We start from the raw sequence: 17808 nt of genomic DNA on the forward strand, positions 1-17808 counted from the left end.
AGTACATTTTTTTTTTTATAGGATGTTTCTCATTTTCTGTGGTGTGTTTAAAAAAACAAACAAACAAAAAACCCCAAACAAACAAACAAAAAACCCCAAACAAACAAACAAAAAACCCAAACAAACAAAAAAACCAACCAGAAACCCCCCAAATCCCCAAATCTAAATGAATAGTCCTTGTGGACCTTTTCTAGACTGATATTTGTCATTTGGCTGCCTAAAGCTGTGGGGGCTGAATTTGATAACACAACTGGTCTCTTTACTGAAAGAGATGGCTTAAGGGCTGAGGGTGGTGGTATGATAAAAATCTGCCAAGGCAAGGTTGACACTGAGAGTATAGATACAGGGACAGATTACTGTGTCTTCCAGTACAAGACCTAGGCAACACGTAGTCTATTTAGCAAGAGCAAGTATGAAAAAGGTGATTCTTCACACAGTAGAACCACTTGGGCTGGAGGAGACCTTGGAAAGTCTCTAGTCCAAATCCCTGCTCAGAGTAGGGTCAGCTGTGAGGTCAGATCAGGTTGCTTAGGGTTTTATGTAGTTAGGTCTTGAAAACCTCACACACAGAGACTCCAAAATCTCCTTGGGCAACTTGTTTGCCTGTCTGTCCTTGTGAAGAGAAAGCTTTTTCCTTCTATCAAGTCGCATTCTTTCACTTCAAACTATACCTATTGTTTCCTGTTCACCAGGTGTGCACCACTGTGAAGAGCCTGCCTTTGCCTTCTCAATAACCTCCTTGCAGGTGCTGCGAGACTGCTGTTAGGTCCCCTTGAAGTTGTGTTGTCTTCAAGCTGAACAAACCCAAATCCTTTAGCCTCTCCTCACAAGGCAGGCACTTCAGCCACCCATCTTCGTGACCCTTCACTGAACTTGCTTCAGTTTGTCAGTAGCTGTCTTGTATCGGGGTCCCCAAAACTGGATGCGTTATTCTAGATGCAGTCTAACAAGCACTGAATAAAGGGGAATGATCACTTAATCTATTAACAGGCTATGGTCCTGTTAATAGAGTACAGGATGCCGTAGGCTGCCTTTGGTGATGGGGCCCACAGGTGGCTAGTGTAGCTTGCTACATCAGTGGCAGATTTGTGTGAGTCATTGCTAAAGGTTTGTAAGTCATTGTGAATGCAAAACTTCTAAATGCATTCAAGGAGAGACTGGATAAATACTTGGAAATAAGATCTCTCTGGCATTACAAACCACATGAGGCTGAGTTAATTGCTGGAAAGGCTCATACTCTGGGTGCATACTTTAAGGAAATATGCTTGCTCTACTCTTAGTTTTCCCTGGGTGTCCACTTAGGATCAGCGCTGAAGACATGAAAGTGAACTAGTCAGATCCTTGTCTGACCGATTATGTTGTTATAATGTAAATGAAGATATTACTGAAATATTTTCCTAGTTGCAATCAGTTATGTTTACGTTGGTATCCCTATAGTCATCTTTAGTCCATTTTAGTCAGCAGCTAATCCCTGAATTCCTTCTGAGGTGATAAACATCCCCAACGTGATCCATGGCAAATTCAGATTTGGGAAGAAACTCAATCTTCCCAGTATCCTGGATCTAGGGAAATTTGTAGTTCAAGCACAACCTATCTTGGATCTTCTAGTGGTTCTAGGAATACTCCCTTGCTCTCCCCCTTTTCCTCTTCCAGTCTTTTTAATGCAATGTAACTAATAAGAAGTAGCATACTGTCTGATCCGATTGTTGGCTGATGCACACATACTGGGAGGAAAGTGACTCGTATTAATTTGCTGTCATTAAAAAAGACAAACACAGAAAGCAGGCATAATCCAAATTGCTGCTTCCATTTTGTGTTAAGTCTTGCAGGTTTCATAACTCCTCCTTTTTGTATAGAAGCAGCTCCTTCATATTTTAAAGCGGGAAATGAATTTCAGTTTCTTGTCAAATGATGACTGCTTTTTGAGACATGAGTATGGTGTTCAATCTGGGTCTCAGAGGGTTTGTCAAGAGAAGAGCACCCTGAAAGGAAAAAGAGCTAGTTCATGAAATCTCCTTTTAAGCACGAAAGCTTGCCTTTTTTTTTTTTTTTTTTTTTTTTGAGGATTAGACTGGAAGCTTTGCATTTTTCAGGGCTTTAAGTTTTCTTCATTCTTAAGCAATTTAAAGCTCTTGATAAATAAAAGGATGTTTCAGCAGTCATGTCATAAGAAGTATCAGGTCTGTCTTTGTTTTCTCCTAGGAAGGATCCTGTGATGGAATGGTCAAGTGAGGCAGATGGTGATGATTAGATACTCTGTGATCTTTTTCACCCCCGCCCCGTTCCTCCCCCCCCTTATTTTTTTTTTTAATCAAGTACGTGTTTTTATTAATAGGCGTAGACCTTTTAAACTCGGGGTGTGGAAAACGCAGCAACTGATGCACAGAGATGTGCAAGTGCAGAGAGTGGGTCTCTAGGAAAACGAGGAGGAAGACTGGTTCTATTAGAACTGGTGATACTCAGTTTTAACTAGAGTCTGTTTCTTGATGTGTGTGATCGAGTGACAGTAACTCAAAGGCGTCCCTGGGATATCTTGATACTGCAGATCATTCCATATGCTGTAAGAACACTACCATATATGCTTGAAGGCAGGGAGTGTGTTGATGTCTATCTTGGTTTTTGACTCCTGAGCCCTGATTCATTCTTTTGTCTAAGAACTTTTTTTATTTGGTGTGACATGAAGTGAGATAGTAATAGGAGGAGTAAAATAAAGATTAGGGTAACAATGTAGTTAAAGTTTAAGATTGATGGTAAGTGGATGATGGCTTATAACTAAAGAAGGAAGAATAGCTGCTGTCAAGACTGATGCCTTGGTAAATATGGAAGGGCAGGAGGAATGGGACTGGCACACTACTTGGTACTAGTGCTGTTAATTTCTTTCTTTTAATCCAAAAACCATTTATTAATCTTAAATTCAGTCAGATAACTTCTTGCTTGATCTTTTTTTTTTCTCCATTCTTAATTTGTTTGATAATAGTAGCTGGAAATGTTGTCATACATCTAGTGTAATAGCGAGGCAAAGAAGCTGTATGCATAGCATTTAGTGGACAAAGCCCATATGAGTAATTTAAAAAAAAAATAAAAAAATCACTGAAGCTGGAAATGGGGAAACACCTGTTAGGTCATCTCTAGAAAATGTAGATGGTCCAGCACACCTAGAGCTGACCCACTTCAAGTGATTTCAAGTAATGAATAGTCAGACAAATCATCCATGCTATTCGGGAGTATATTGCAAAACTAGGTAAAAACTTTACCTATTTTCACCACTATTGTTGTTTTTAATGCGTATGGGCACCGTTGCATTTCTTTGTCCTCAGAATATTCTTTTGTCACTCTTTCAATTTTTTTACTCCGAAGAAATTCACTTAGAGGAAATTTGGAGTTGCACAGCATGTATGGTCTATTTGATGTGTCCAGAAGGAGTTAAATTGGAAAAATAACTGTCAGAAGCTTCATTTTTACTCAGCCAATGCATGTCCTTTTGACAATGTACAGGTATCAACTGATATTTTATTGTCTGTGTTGCCAGGTAATAAACTTTTGGGGAGCAGTAAATAGTCAGAAGCCATTTGAAAGTCCTGGTGCTCTTTTCTGGTTTGTGCAATCTGTATTGTTTGCTTTAACTCCCCCTTAGAGCTGGTGTTCGAAGCATGGCTCGTTTTTCCTCAAGAGTGTAGCAAGCATAAATAAATAAGATGTTGAACTGTCTGAGTTAAGGCCTGAAGAGCTACACCACTGTTGTTTCCCTGACTGGAAACTGAGTGGTCAAGCATGTAGTTTACCTTAAGTTATCAGATTAATCTGATCAGATTTCAGGCAGAACCTCCAATCTATTTTATCAGTTTTCTATTAGAACAGAAATTGGTTTTAGCAGCTCTTCCTTGTTACTTTGTTCATTTCCACTTGCTAGGGCAGAATAGCTCTCTATACACCATGTTTTTTGGGAACTGCATTTTTATTATGTGATCAAATAATGATGCTTCCTGCTGCAGCAACTTTCATCTCCTTGCTGAGTTTCTGCAGATGCATGCCTGATCTATTCTCACTTGCTTTCATGCCAGTATTCTATCTAACTTGCATTCCTTTACTAGTGCCTTTTCTGGTGATGAAAAGAGTAAATGAACTGCCTAGTCCAGGTACAATGAGATAAGGGTCACTGTTACTTACTTTTTCTTATTTCTGTGAGTTTGTCAAAACATCTGCCCTTTCCTACTGAGACTTTGTGGGAATTTTTGAGTGTCCGAATAAACTATCAGGTCTTCATTATTTAATTGTCCCTTTAATGGGCTGCTGATTAAAGGGCTGCTAATTACAGGTGCTACCAAGGTTTCCTTCCTGATGTGAACTGGGTCTTGCTTTGCTCATGTAACAACTACCTGTGGTCACGTGCAGTGTGTTACCGATTCCATCCTTTGACAATATTACTTCTTGAAAATAACCTAAATTTCAGTTTCCTGCCAAGAAAGAAGAGCACAATGCTATCATCATAAATTTTCCTGTAGCTGAACCGATAGCTTCTTGTTAGAAAGCAAAAGGTTATGATTATTAATAAACATGGTAGGACCTTTACACCAGCATATGAAATACCCCAAGAGACTCATCAGTACTTCTGGACTAAGCAGAAAATATAGTCCATATAGGAGGCACAAAATGGGGGGGAGGGGGAGAAGTCCAAAAAAACCAAGCAATTGGTAAGGAGAATGCAATAGGGTTCTTTTGTTTGTATACTTACAAGTCTTTGACTTTAAAATTTATGTGTCTTCCATTCATCCCCTTATTGAGGAATGTAAAAGTAAGTTTCCAGTCCTTTTACAAAAATATTAAATAGTAAAACAATATCTATACTTTTTTTAAGAACTCTGTGCAAGAGAATAAAGGCATAATAATTGAGGGAAAGGCATATGCCTTGTCTTGCATATTATTTTAGGTAGGAAGATGTTATCATTAGGTTTACATACCTCATGTTTTTTGGCCAATTACCACCACAGTCAGGATATTTATGTTTGTATTGGGTCACGAGTGGCAGGGGGCTGCAGAGCACCCAGTGTGGGACGAGGTCATGAACTGCCCTGTGTGTGGTCACAGCCGGCTCTGATGTGGATGAAAACAACCCACTATCTGCCAAAACTTCAACCTGTCAGAGGAGCACATGGTGCTGCTGCTCTGACACATTTAAGAAAGGGCAATAGCCCCTGGGGCTGGAGGTAGTGTAGGAGGGTTCATGGGAGGAGGCATGCGAGAGGGCATCAAAGGATAAACAGGAGGGGACACGGAAGAAGGTTCAGGGAGAGGCATGTGGAAGGGGACATTGGCAGGGACATGCTGGAGACACGCTTTTGGAAGAAGGCACTCTGTGTTGGCCTGTGGGTGACCCGTGCCAGAGCAGGGATGCCCCTGAGGGACTGGGGCCTGTGGAGGGAGGAGCACAGGATCAGGGATACCTCTGAGGGACTGGGACCTATGGAGGGGCCCACACATTAGCAGGGAGACTCCTGAGGGGACTGAGGCCTGTGGGAGACCCATGCAGGAGCAGGGACACCCCTGAGGTGCTGCAGCTCATCAATAACCCATGCTGGAGCACAGAAAGTAAGTAAGAATTGAGGAATGGCAGAAAGAAACCTCCATGCACTGACCCTGATCTCCTGTACCACCTGTTGTCTCACTCCAGCCCAGAGGGAGAGGAGACTAGGAAGGGGGAGGAGAGCTGGTGGACTGCAATTGAGCCTGAGGAAGGGGAAGGAAAGGTATTTTCTCTAAGTGTTTCTTTAATTGTTTCTTGTCTTTGTTCCCCAATGTTTGAATCAGTAATTAAAATTTTATGTTAATTGTCAATAAAACTAATTAAGTGAGATTACCCTAGTTGAGATTGTTTTGCCTATGACAATGTTGTCATGAAGGCATGCGGGACCCTGGTCATAAGTTTTGCTGTGTTAACTCAGGTAATTATTGTAGCTTTTAAATTAGCCTGGGTTCCTCATAATTTTAATCTTAAAAGCACTTTTTAATTGTGAAAATCTGAACTGTTAAACTCAGTTGCTGCAGTTAATCCTTCAATATATAAACATTGCTATAATACCTGTCAAATGTTGCATTTTCCTGGCCACAGTGAAACTAGTGTATGTGTTGTGCTGTAGCTGAGGCAATATGGACTGTTGATAGCTTAGTAGATGCAAATAGAGAATTTGCAATAGAATATTTAATATGGGGAGACTTACAGGATCCCTGAGGCACAAAAGAAGTTATATCTTGTGCAAATGTGACAGACTTGTTTTCTACTGCTTTACAGGATTAGTTTTAGGTAGGATATAGCTGCTGCAGTTGCACTGTGTTGATTGAAGGATACTCTTCCTTAAGCTAGGTTTTTGAAGTCTTTGGGCGATGATGAGGAAAAAGTGATAACTGATTTAAAGTATAGGTGGTGGTGCCAAATTCGACTAAATGTTTCTTAGCACAACTCACTAGGAGGCTTTATTTGCTGTGGCTTATAACTTTTAGGAATTTTCCATGAGGAGTGTTCGCCTCGAACTATTTTGTTTTGACTGAAACTAAATAATCAAACAGCTCTGTCCATGAATACAGCTAGCAAATACATGATTTGCCTAAGCTAGATATGCAGACTTTAAATAACAGCATTGTCACGTGTGTTGCAACATATCCATCTCTCTGATTTTTAAATCTCTAAACACCAAAAGTTGTAAGTTTTATAGTTACAAGTTATGTCATTTCTGGGAAAAGTTAACTGCCACTCTGCCAAACCATAAGTTTATGAGTTTATAAGCTTTGAGTATGCTAAACATGTGGTGGCGTCCTAGTAGCTTAAATCTGTAGGGAGTGTTCCCTAACCATATATTTCTTCACTTCTCTGAGCTCCTAATGACAACCAAATTCCATGTGCACCATTGCAGCAGAGTAACTGAACATATTCTGTTCCCATTTGTTCTCACATGTCGGTACAGTAAATCTGGCCCAGGGCACTTTGAGAAGTGGGATTTTCTCACAGCTGGGTGGGGAAATAATTTTGTGTGCTTGTATCTTTGAATTTATTTTTTTCTTCTTTTTTTGCACAGTATAGGTTGAAGTTAGTGTTACATAGTTGAAGTGGTGAAGCACTGTAACAATAAATACAATGGAATTAATCAGTCCCTCAGACTTTTCTATTTTCAGGACACAGTTGGTGTTGTATTTTATATTAAAGGAGGTATATAACTAAACCTTGAACAATGAGAAAAAACTAAATATCAAGTGGCTGCTCATTAACAGTGTATTATCCATTGTCTGTCTTGAATAGAAAGTGTCTTGGAAAAAAATGTGTGCTCTTGTGTAATAAAGAGGTCTGTAAGAAAAATTAGGTGCAATGAGAAGATGTCAATCGGAACAGACTTTCATCAGCTTTTTTCTTAACTGAGTTCTTCACTTAATTAGTCTACTATTTTCTGCAAGACCACAAAGAAAGGATAGTTACCGATTTAAGATCAGAAGGGACCTCTGGAGGTACACTAGTCCAACCTGCTTACTCACACCAGCTTAAAGCAAGACCAACCAGATAGAGTTGTTGAGGCCTTGTCAGATTCCGGTGAAGCTGAAATCTGCCCTTCTGAAGTCCAGGGTTGTAATTCTACTGTTTGTCTTGTTCAATTCTCTTGGAGGTTTAAACTCTATGAACTTATGGTTGCTGCGGTGAAATAGAAACATTTAAATCAAGTATGTTTGTGTTGTGTTTTGGGTTTTTGAGGTTTTGGGTTTTCTTTTTTTTGGGGGGGGGGAGGGGTTGGTGTTTGTTTTCTTTGTTGTTGTTGTAATGTGATTGTAGTGTGGTAGTAACTCTTGTTATCCTTCCTCTTCCACTTTTACTTGATGTCTGCACCTTGTGTTTTCAGACTGGAGTGACTATTTTGTTCATACTTTGGGGGAAAAGTCATACTGCTACAACGTTAATATGCCATCTCTTTCCAAACAAGGCAACGGGTATCCTGTATACCCTCAAAAAGGTGGGGAAGGGAAGGGGCATTGACGTACCCAACAAACAAGTGACCCATCTATAATTATGCAGATAATTCTGACTTGGACAATAAGGAAACAACTGCTGGCCACCAGTCTTCAGTTAACAGGTTAGTTCGGGCAGTGCTGCTCTGGTTGTTGTGTCTGAATGATCTTTGTGCACAAACTCAAAGTACTGAATATCTTCAGGTTAGGCCTAGAAGCAAAAATCTGTGTTCTGTGAGGAGAAAATGATCTCTGTTAAGCAGTTAAGTCCCGTGACAGGCCTATGAAGGCATAATTGGTTCTAACTGGCGCTCACAGGAGCACTGACATGCTCTACCTGCACCCAATAGTTCTTAGAGAGGCAAAGAAATCATCTGTCTTCATAAATAGCAAAGAACTCTTTCCTAAGCTTGTCTTTGCTGCTAAAGGGCCTGATAATCAGCACAAAGAAAAGGAAGAGAACTTGCAATTCAAGTGAGAATAGTTTGGGTGGGTTTTAATCTATGAAGTCATCAACAATGAGTTAACTCATCTTGTTTTACTTAACGCATTGCTATGCTTTGTTTTAGTCTGTGATGAAATACACACAACTTTTAGAACAAACTGGTAAACTGAGGGCGGATATTTGTAATGTAGTTTATAGTGGGCTGTTGATATACCTGTGCATGGGGGGAATAATTCACTACCTAGTCATCTCCTAGTCATCTCCAACTATCTCTCTAACCAAGAGATTAGAGATATATTTGGAGATGCATTTAAACAGACAAAGAAAACGCCTTTCTACATATTTTTTTCAATAGTCGTCCACCCTCCATCTTGAGTTCAAAGCTGAATGAGGAGATTGAGTTCAGTCTGTAAAATTAATCTTTCTGGAACTGAAATTATATATGTGCACAGTTCCAATATGCCAATGTGCTCTTCTGTTAATTCAGAATTATGAGTGAAATTTCCTATGTAACCCTGATTTCAGACACGTTTGTTTGAATTTACTGAGCATGTTCTGGTGGGTATGCCCAGACCTGGAAGGAAGGAAATGAGGATTCATTTTCACTCTGTCATTGAGTCAGCTGTTCACAAATAATTTCCCTTCTGTGTGCCTGAGTTGTTGATGTCTGTTTTGGTAATGTGTGCTGAGATATCTAGAGGAAGCCTCTTAAGCGAGGGGGAAGTGTATCAATTATTTCTACTAATATGTTGTATATATTTTGAATTCAGGTCATGAAGAGCTTTAGTGGAGCTGCAGCTTTATAGGCAAGTGTAAAAGTTACCCATATATGATCCCACCTGTTTCTGTATCTAATTACATGTACTCCATTTGGGGTTGCTTGATACATGTTGCTGATTGGTACATGGTGGGGAAAAAAAAAATCATCAGTTATAGTTTCACTCAGACTTGAAAATGTACCCACGACACGGTCTGTACTTTCTACAGATATTTCATCCTTGATGTAGTAGTGGGAGCTGGTTATTTTGGCTTACTATTCTGTAGCTTGTGAACCGTTGCAATAGTGCTCAGAAAATGAAATGCTAAGTGGCTGAAGCATTGAGAAGCGTTGTTCCTATCCTGCCTGTAGATTTGGGTCTAGGACAGCAATTTTAACTGTATTTTCCAAGAAGCTCATGGGCTGATTTTATAACTGCTGAGTTATAAAATCCTGCTCCTAACTCAGAGCGTTGAGTACAAGTGAGAACGTGAACTCCAAACGCTTTTGTTTCTCAGCTTCTTCATCTGCAACAATAATTCCTCACTTGCGTGTCTGTCTTGCTCAGCTCAGATGACCCTCGTGAATGGGGGAGGACAGTGTTCAGCTTTGGAGAGGTTTGGTGTTGTCCTTAAAAATAAGGTCAAGGAACGAATTCCCAGGCTCACTGTAAAGATGAATGATGCTGGAAATATGTGGACTAGATATCCAAAATGCTTAGGAAACATTGAGAAAAGGATAGTCTCCCACTGTGTGTGAATAGTCTTCAGCTGAAGACAAGCCCAGCCTCAAGGAGAGCTGCCAAATATTCCCTTTGAATCCCCATATAAGATTGAATCCTATGCTTCTGAAACAGGTGTGGCTTGGTTTTTTTTGTTGTTCTCCCCCCCCCCCAAGAGCAGTGTCCTATCTGGCATTGTCTGGGATATTAACACTAATGAAATCATTCATTCTTGATAAGCTCTTCACTTACCTTTATCTTCAGTGCTGCTTGTCTTTATTTAGGAACTAATAAAATGTACTTTAACAGGTTGTATACAGAAAAAAATTCTTGAGTGATTTATACCTTAAGAGGAAGCTTGCTTGTTTGTTGTTCCCCTGCTGTGATGTGCGTAGGAAGATGAGGATGTTCTGAATAACATGCATGCACACTTAGATTACTTTCTGCAAGTGTTTGTGAGTCTCGAGTCCATGCTCATCTGAAGGATGAACTTTCCATACGGAGGGAATTATGTTGTTTGTTATCGAGTCTAGTGGTGCAAGCCTAATGGTGAAGGAACGGATATGTTTTGTCTGATAAAAACCCATTTCACCTTCATATTTCCTTCCATCAGAAAAAGTATCCAGCATTTCAGAGCCATTGCTCTACAAAGGAAAATTTACAATTTTATACAAGGAAGAATACATGTGAGAAGTTGGAAAGGGCAGTCTAAATTTCATGTGTGTCTTATAACACATATGGAATCAATTCCAATGTCAGAGAGGTATCACAATGTCATTTGTCATGAAATAGAAAGGTTTTAGTATGTGTTGTCCACTTCTGTTACCTGGTTGAGTCTGGAAACACATATTTCCATCATCTACTCAATTAATTTTCCTGGATTCTTATGCTATCAGTAGCCTGGCCAGCAGGAGGCATTAACTTCACCCCTTTAACTAATGAAAGCATATGCTTGCTTATATTCCTCTTGGAAGTCATAGCGTTATTACCAGAGTTGGCAAATAAATAAATGAAATAAGTAACTAATACTTCTTTCTTTTGGTTTTGTGTTTTCTAGCTGGTGCCACATATATATTTGGGAAGAGTGGAGGTCTCATCCTGTACACCTGGCCAGCTAATGACAGACCGAGCACAAGGACAGACCGTCTTGCTGTGGGCTTCAGCACGACAGTGAAGGATGGCATTCTTGTTCGGATTGACAGTGCCCCTGGGCTTGGTGATTTTCTGCAGCTGCACATAGTGAGTATAGATAGGCCCATGTCTATGCTAGACTTGGGTTTCTGTTAACTGAATACACACTTGAAGAAAACTATTACTATAAAATAGTATGTGTTAAACTCTGCACTTTCTGTATCTTCAGCACTCATCAAATTAACCTGCCTTAGTTCTTTAGGGTTTTGTAGAACTATTGAAGGGGATGTGCAAGGAATCGAGTCTTGGTGCCAGAAGAAAGGGTGGGTGGGAGGGGGGACACCAAACCAAGCAAAAAGAAAAAAGCCTTATGAGATTCAGTAGCAGTAGGGTTTATTTAAAAAATTGTAGAAGTATTTTGTGGCAGTGCTAATCTGCTGTGGCACATGCACAGTCCTGAATACAGCTGAATTTGTGGTGGAGAGTATTACTATTCTCAGAAGGCAAAGAATGAAATGGAGTGATAGGGTGGGGTTTTTTTTTCCTCACTGAGAAAGTTAAGTGAGAACTGAACAGATCCTCAAGCTGATATAACTGATGCTTGCTTTAGCAAGATAGTTCAAAAGAATAAGAATTTAATGTTGTTAGCACAACATTGCTTTGCGAGAAGAAAATAGAATATTTTGCGAGAGCAAATACTAAAGTAGGGAAACTTGAACGAAGGTGGCTTTAGGGAGAATTGAATTGTTTGTAGAAAATGAGAACACTAGGACTGGAAACTTTTGGAGTTTGTTATTTTATGTGATGCTTTGGGGGGTGGGGGGATGCTTTGCTTTGTTTTCCTTTGTAAACAAAGTAGCCAAGAAGTTTACTAGAGGTGGTCATGTTACTGGATGCTCAGATTATTTCTAATGTCTTATGCATTAATTCATAGTGGAAGGGGAATGGGCCATTTTCAGGTTTTGAATGAGCTGGGGAGTTGTTGACATTTCACGGGAACTTGAAGATATAAGTAAAGAGAGACCTAATGTCTGAGGGTCTGTATCTGCTGCTGGAATTTGTCATGTTCAGAATCATGTTGAAGCACTGGGTATATTGCAGGGTGGTTCTGAAACAAGAGTCAGGGCTAGTACTCATTCCATCATTTTAAGTTGTTTTATTTTGAATTTTATTGTAAAATTCAGATTCATTTGAATGGACTAGAATATGACCTTGAGCCATTGGACTGTCACCAATTCTGGTTTCTCTCTTTTTGTGATATATCCAAATATTTAGTTTATGTTTTGTGCTGGAATGAAAGTGAGATCAAATCCTGGCATTTTTTTTTAAGAAAAACACTTTTTCTTGCTGTCTTAAAAACAAAACAAAAACACCACCAGAAGACTTTGTAAAAATGAACAATGCTAAGCCTAATGGGTTGGAATTCTGTAATGCACATCAAGTAAAAGTGGTTGGATATAACTGAGCAAGAGAATTTCTATTCTTCAGATGTTATAATACAAGATGTGAAAAATGCTGTCAATTAACTGGAGAACAGTATGCCTGGCATGTGGGGAGAGGTGCAGAGATATGAATTTGTTCAGTCTTAAAAAAAGAAGTCTAAGATGGGATCTTGTTGCTCTTGGCTGCCTAATGGGATGTTAGAGAGAAAATGGAAGTCAGGCTCTTCTTTGTGGTACTCAGTGGAAGGAAGAGGTGAAACGAACACAAGTAGCAAAAAGGAAATTTTAGTCCTGCATTAAGATAAGAACTTGCACAATGAGTCTTTTCAACATTAATGATGAAGGCACGTAGTTTTTCTCTATGCCTTGGTCTCAAATATTATCAACTCTACCCTTAAAAATGAGTCCAAACAAACTTTTTAATGAATGATCTTTTTTTCTTTAACATTATAAGCAGTTTTGCTGTATAGACTGAAACAAATTGAACCTGAGGTGTAAGCATTCATTTAAAAAAAAAAAAAAAAAAAAAGTTCATTACTTTCTCTTTCCAGTCAGTTTTGGAAAGGAATGAAAGTTTTTCTGCTTCCTCCCAATATATTTTGTTTGACCTACTCTGAATGGCATGATGCTAGTTTCAGATTATTTCAGATATCTAAATCAAAGCTATTAATTGTGGCTGATATTAATGCTAAAAGCCCTGGTGACAGCTTCCTGTGTAGTTTTGGCCAATTTCATCCCTGAAGATGTTCACTAGCAGTAAATATAGAACTCGTTCAGCCTTAATTTCTCTTGTTCTTTTGTGGTCAGGATGGATTAGGAGGATTTGCGAGTCATTCATGAGGAGCAAAGGCATGCTGCTGTGCTCTTCTGGGTATGGTGTTACTGTTCATCCTATATATCACTGACTCTACCTAAATGTTCAAATAAAGAATGTAGTCTGAGTCTCATGCTGTTATACACAATAGAAAAGTCGAAGAGGAACTTTTTAAAGTGTTATTGGCTTCTTGAATGTCTGTAAGACTTTGTTACCTCTGGTTTATGGTTCAAAGTCACCGAAGTGAGCTTACATCGGAATTATTTTGGAAAAAGTCGAAATCTGAAATGAAAGGTGCATCTTGAAATGACATTTAAAATGCAAGACCATATAGGACCTCTTAGCAAAATGCATGCAAGCTTTCCGTGAGACCAAGATCTTTTGTAACTGACTGAAAACTACCACGTGCTTTGTGCTGTCATGTTCAAAGACTCTCTCCATCTTCCTTTCTTCAAAACCTTGGCCTTCCATTAGGCCATTTTCAAGCGTGAAGACAAACAAGGCAGTATGGATCAAATTATAATAGAAATATGGGACAAAGTAAATTTGTAGATCAGAGCTATGAAAGCAAATTAAACTGATAATAAAGTTTTAAAAATGCAAATACTTAAAGCAAATTGTAGGAGAAAGAGAAAATATTATTAAAACAGGGAAGACCAATGTTAAGGTAATTTATTTTACGTATATTTAGCAACTTGTCTTTTTCAGGAGCAATTATATTTAATAATAATAAAAGTGGCAGTGGTGTTCCTGGAAGAATATTGGGGAGACCTCTTTTTCTGGGGCCTTTCTGGATATTCCAGTCACAGACTTTATTTTGGATGCTATCTACTGGATTCTGACCTCCTCACACTTTCCTTGTTGTTCTGTTGGTGATAACAGGTTGCAAAAGCCACCTAGTGATCATTGTTTTAAAATTGGCTATGGTTTATCAAGATCCGATGTTATTTTTAAAGATTGTAAAAGTGGTTCGTACTCTGCTAAGGAGACTTTTTAATAGTTTGTCTACTTTTTGAATATCATTTATGTTCTGGAGTTTTCTTGGTAATATCTTTCTATTTGTAAAATTAAAAATCAAAAAAGGTACTTTATTAACAAGTTACGTATTTGCTTGTTTAATTTATGGTTGTTCTGTTTGGATTCATTTTTTAATTATGAGTCTTTCAGACATTATGGAAATTTATTGACTAAGGCGTCTGTTTTTATATGACAAAAATTACAGCCTCTGAAACTATTTTCTCTCCTGATTTATAATGAATTATAAGCTGGCAGCCCTGCAAAAACGGATGGCATATCATTCAGATCAGTGTCGTATAGGAAGCATGAGGTGTTTGTATGAACAGACTGTAGCACATGGAAAGGCAGTGTTGTTATAGCATCAAATAGCTCCTTATGAGATTTTTCTTTTTCCCCCTGACAGTTCATTCAAAGCACCAAGTCCAAACCTGTACCAGAAAATTGCATTCCACAATGGATGCTTAAAAGACTACATGTATGAGTTGTGGTTAAATGTTTCTATATGTTCATTCACCTTACACTACCACACCTATTTTGTGATTTGTAACATGCAAAAATCTTCATAGAGGTCAAATGGGGAGAAGAACACAGCTGCAGGTGATGACGAATATCATTCTTGTGATGACTATGGAGAGAGAAATCACCCTCCATATGCACTGCTGGTTTATTCTGCAATCTTTCATTTTGATGTGTATGGTAAACTGTCATCTTACCTCTGGCTCTTCAGAATAGTGTTGTGAGACTGGTCCAGTTTCTGAATTGCTTGTAAAAAGTAAACTCTAGGCTTGAGCAAAAATGCTACTGATTTTGGGAGAAGTTTTTGCTTAAGTGGTCCCAAGCTAATGGGGATCCATCACTTAGCACCAGGCTGCAACTGAAGGCTACAGGATTTGATGTAGAACATTCTGATTCTTAAGCAATAAGTATAAGAAAGTCTTCCCTGAGTTAGAGATGGCATTGCTAAGTGAGAATGAGTATAAACGGAAGAAAATGTATGCATACGTTCTGCCAAATTTCTTCAGTTATATTGTGGTTGGCCAAAGTCTGTGTTTGGGTTTTATGGTTGTAGAGACAATTCTGGCTCTTCTGTACAAAGTCTCCTGGAGACTGCCTCCAAAACTACAGTTCCATGCTGCAATGCCATGTTATTTGAGCAGAGAGAGAAGAACAATTGGAATCAGGAGAAGGATAACCACAGAGGTTGTATGATGAACTGAATATCTTAAGGGCTAGACTGAGATAATAAATGGAGTTTGTATTTTACCTTTCTATAACCAAAATCACATTGATGCAAAATATTACAGCCTTTCTTAGGCCAAATTTGGAGTGGGCATTAAAAGAGTTACATTTTATATCCGAGAAAGTGGAAATAAGAGTGTTTCCTTAAGACTAGCCTGTTTTATTTTGCAGGCGGTATATCTACAGAGGCTATAAACCATGGAAAAAAAAAATTGGACTATCTGCTTCGATCTCCTATCTTGTGTTTTGCTTTTTTTAGCTGCCTTTACTGTCTTTGTGATTACAGTTTTCTCTTAAAGTGTGTGTTTCACCATGTTAGACCTCCTTTTTTATTCTTGTATAAAATTCTTAGTTTGTTCGAGTTGCATTTTTGTGAATACAAATAATTTCACTCCACCATGTCTTGATCTTGTTTGCACTCATGTGCATTCAGAATAGTGCTACTATTATAAAAGCCTTTCCAGGTTTTTAACCAGTATAAAGTAAGTCTTTGAGTTTGATACAGTTCTTGGAGCATACCAGAAGTGGTTGAGCATCAGTGTCTCATAGGCAATTATCAGTTCTAAAGTGTTTAATGCCCATCATGTCTCATTTCATTCAGGAAACAGTAAAGAACTGTGTACCTTTCTCCTAGTTACATTTATACAAATTATGAGCACCTATAGATTGGTATGGAATATGTATTCATAGAATCATAGAATACAATCATAGAATACTTTGGGTTGGAAGGGCCTTTAAAGGTCATTTAGCGAAAGATGTTTTATACTGAAGTGTGCCAGTGGATCACCAAAAGGTCAAGTGGGGCAGCGGCTTCTTTGTTGAAGCAAGAAGTTGCTCGCTGGCTGGGTATAGGAGATAACATCTTGTGTAACACATTTAGCTGAGGAAGTGAACAACTAATGAATGAGAGCGGCTAGACTGCCTACTGGTGAAGGGAGGGAATTAGGATGAGCTTTCAAGCAGAAGATGATATTGTCTGGATCCTTAGAAGATATAAAAGAACAGACTGTCTAAAGACATTTTCCACGAAGACAAAATCTAGCAACCTACTTGAGACAGTACTCTGCAGGTCTTCTGTAATTATTAACGTATAAAAAGTATCCGAATGTAGCTTTCTGTTAGGGATAAGTTCTCTGGCAGAGACTTCTGAATGTATTGTCTTTAATAGGTGCAACCTGATGATTAACATATGCATGAAGACCCTTGTATTGGGTTTGCATGGCAGGGTTTTGGTAGTGGGAGGGCTAGAGGGGTGGCTTCTGTGAGAAGTTGCTAGAAGCCTCCCCTATGTCCGATAGAGCCAATGCCAGCCGGCTCCAAGATGGATCCGCCACTGTGATAACATATTTAAGGAGGGAAAAAAAAAAAACCTGTGCAAGTGCAGCCGGAGAGAGGAGCAAGAATATGTGAGAGGAACAATTCTGCAGACACCAAGGTCAGTGAAGAAGGAGGAGGAGGAGGTGCTCCGGGCACCAGAGCAGAGATTCCCCTGCAGCCCCTGGTGAAGACTACAGTGAGGCAGGCTGTCCCCCTGCAGCCCCTGGTGAAGACTACAGTGAGGCAGGCTGTCCCCCTGCAGCCCATGGAGGTTAATGGTGGAGCAGATATCCACCTGCAGCCCATGGAGGACCCCATGCCAGAGCAGGTGGATGCCCGAAGGAGGCTGCGACCCCATGGGGGACCCACGCCAGAGCAGTTTGTTCCTGAAGGACTGCACCCTGTGGAAGGGACCCACACTGGAGCAGTCCATGGAGGACTGTCTCCCATGGGAGGGACCCCACACTGGAGCAGGGGAAGAGTGTGAGGAGTCTTTCCCCCGAGGAGGAAGGAGCAGCAGAGACGTGATGAACTGACCACAACCCCTATTCCCCATCCCCCTGCACTGCTGGGGGAGAGGAGGTAGAGAAATTGGGAGTGAAGTTAAGCCCAGGAAGAAGGGGAGGGGTGGGGGGAAGGTGTTTTTAAAATGCAGTTTTTATTTCTCATTATCCTACTCTGCTTTGGTTGGTAATAAACTAATTTCCCCGAGTCAAGTCTGTTTTGCTTGTGATGGTGGTTGGTGAATGATCTCCCTGTCCTTATGTTGACCCATGAGCCTTTTGTTATATTTTCTCTCTCCTGTTCAGCTGAGGAGGGGGAGTGATAGAGCGGCTTTGGTGGGCACCTGGCACCCAGCCAGGGTCAACCCATCACAAACCATGACTGCTAACCTACCAGGCAAGATCAGTGAGCTGAATGAGGGAGTGGGAGAACTCTTCT

General features: G+C 39.7%; 1 protein-coding gene across 13 annotated transcripts in view; it reads left to right on the forward strand.

Moving 5' to 3' along the window:
• The window catches only part of NRXN3 (neurexin 3), a 1031986-nt gene that overhangs the window by 754058 nt on the left and 260120 nt on the right, over positions 1–17808 (forward strand). For all 13 annotated transcript variants that reach the window (XM_087747422.1, XM_087747424.1, XM_087747429.1 and 10 more), the window contains one exon: positions 10964–11145. In XM_087747422.1, coding sequence (XP_087603548.1) covers positions 10964–11145 — 182 coding nt within the window. The remainder of the gene's footprint in view (positions 1–10963; positions 11146–17808) is intronic.

Source organism: Nipponia nippon, unplaced genomic scaffold, assembly GCF_047370975.1.
Source record: "Nipponia nippon isolate SJK-2023a ecotype South Korea unplaced genomic scaffold, ASM4737097v1 scaffold_11, whole genome shotgun sequence".
Taxonomy (NCBI): Eukaryota; Metazoa; Chordata; class Aves; order Pelecaniformes; family Threskiornithidae; genus Nipponia; species Nipponia nippon.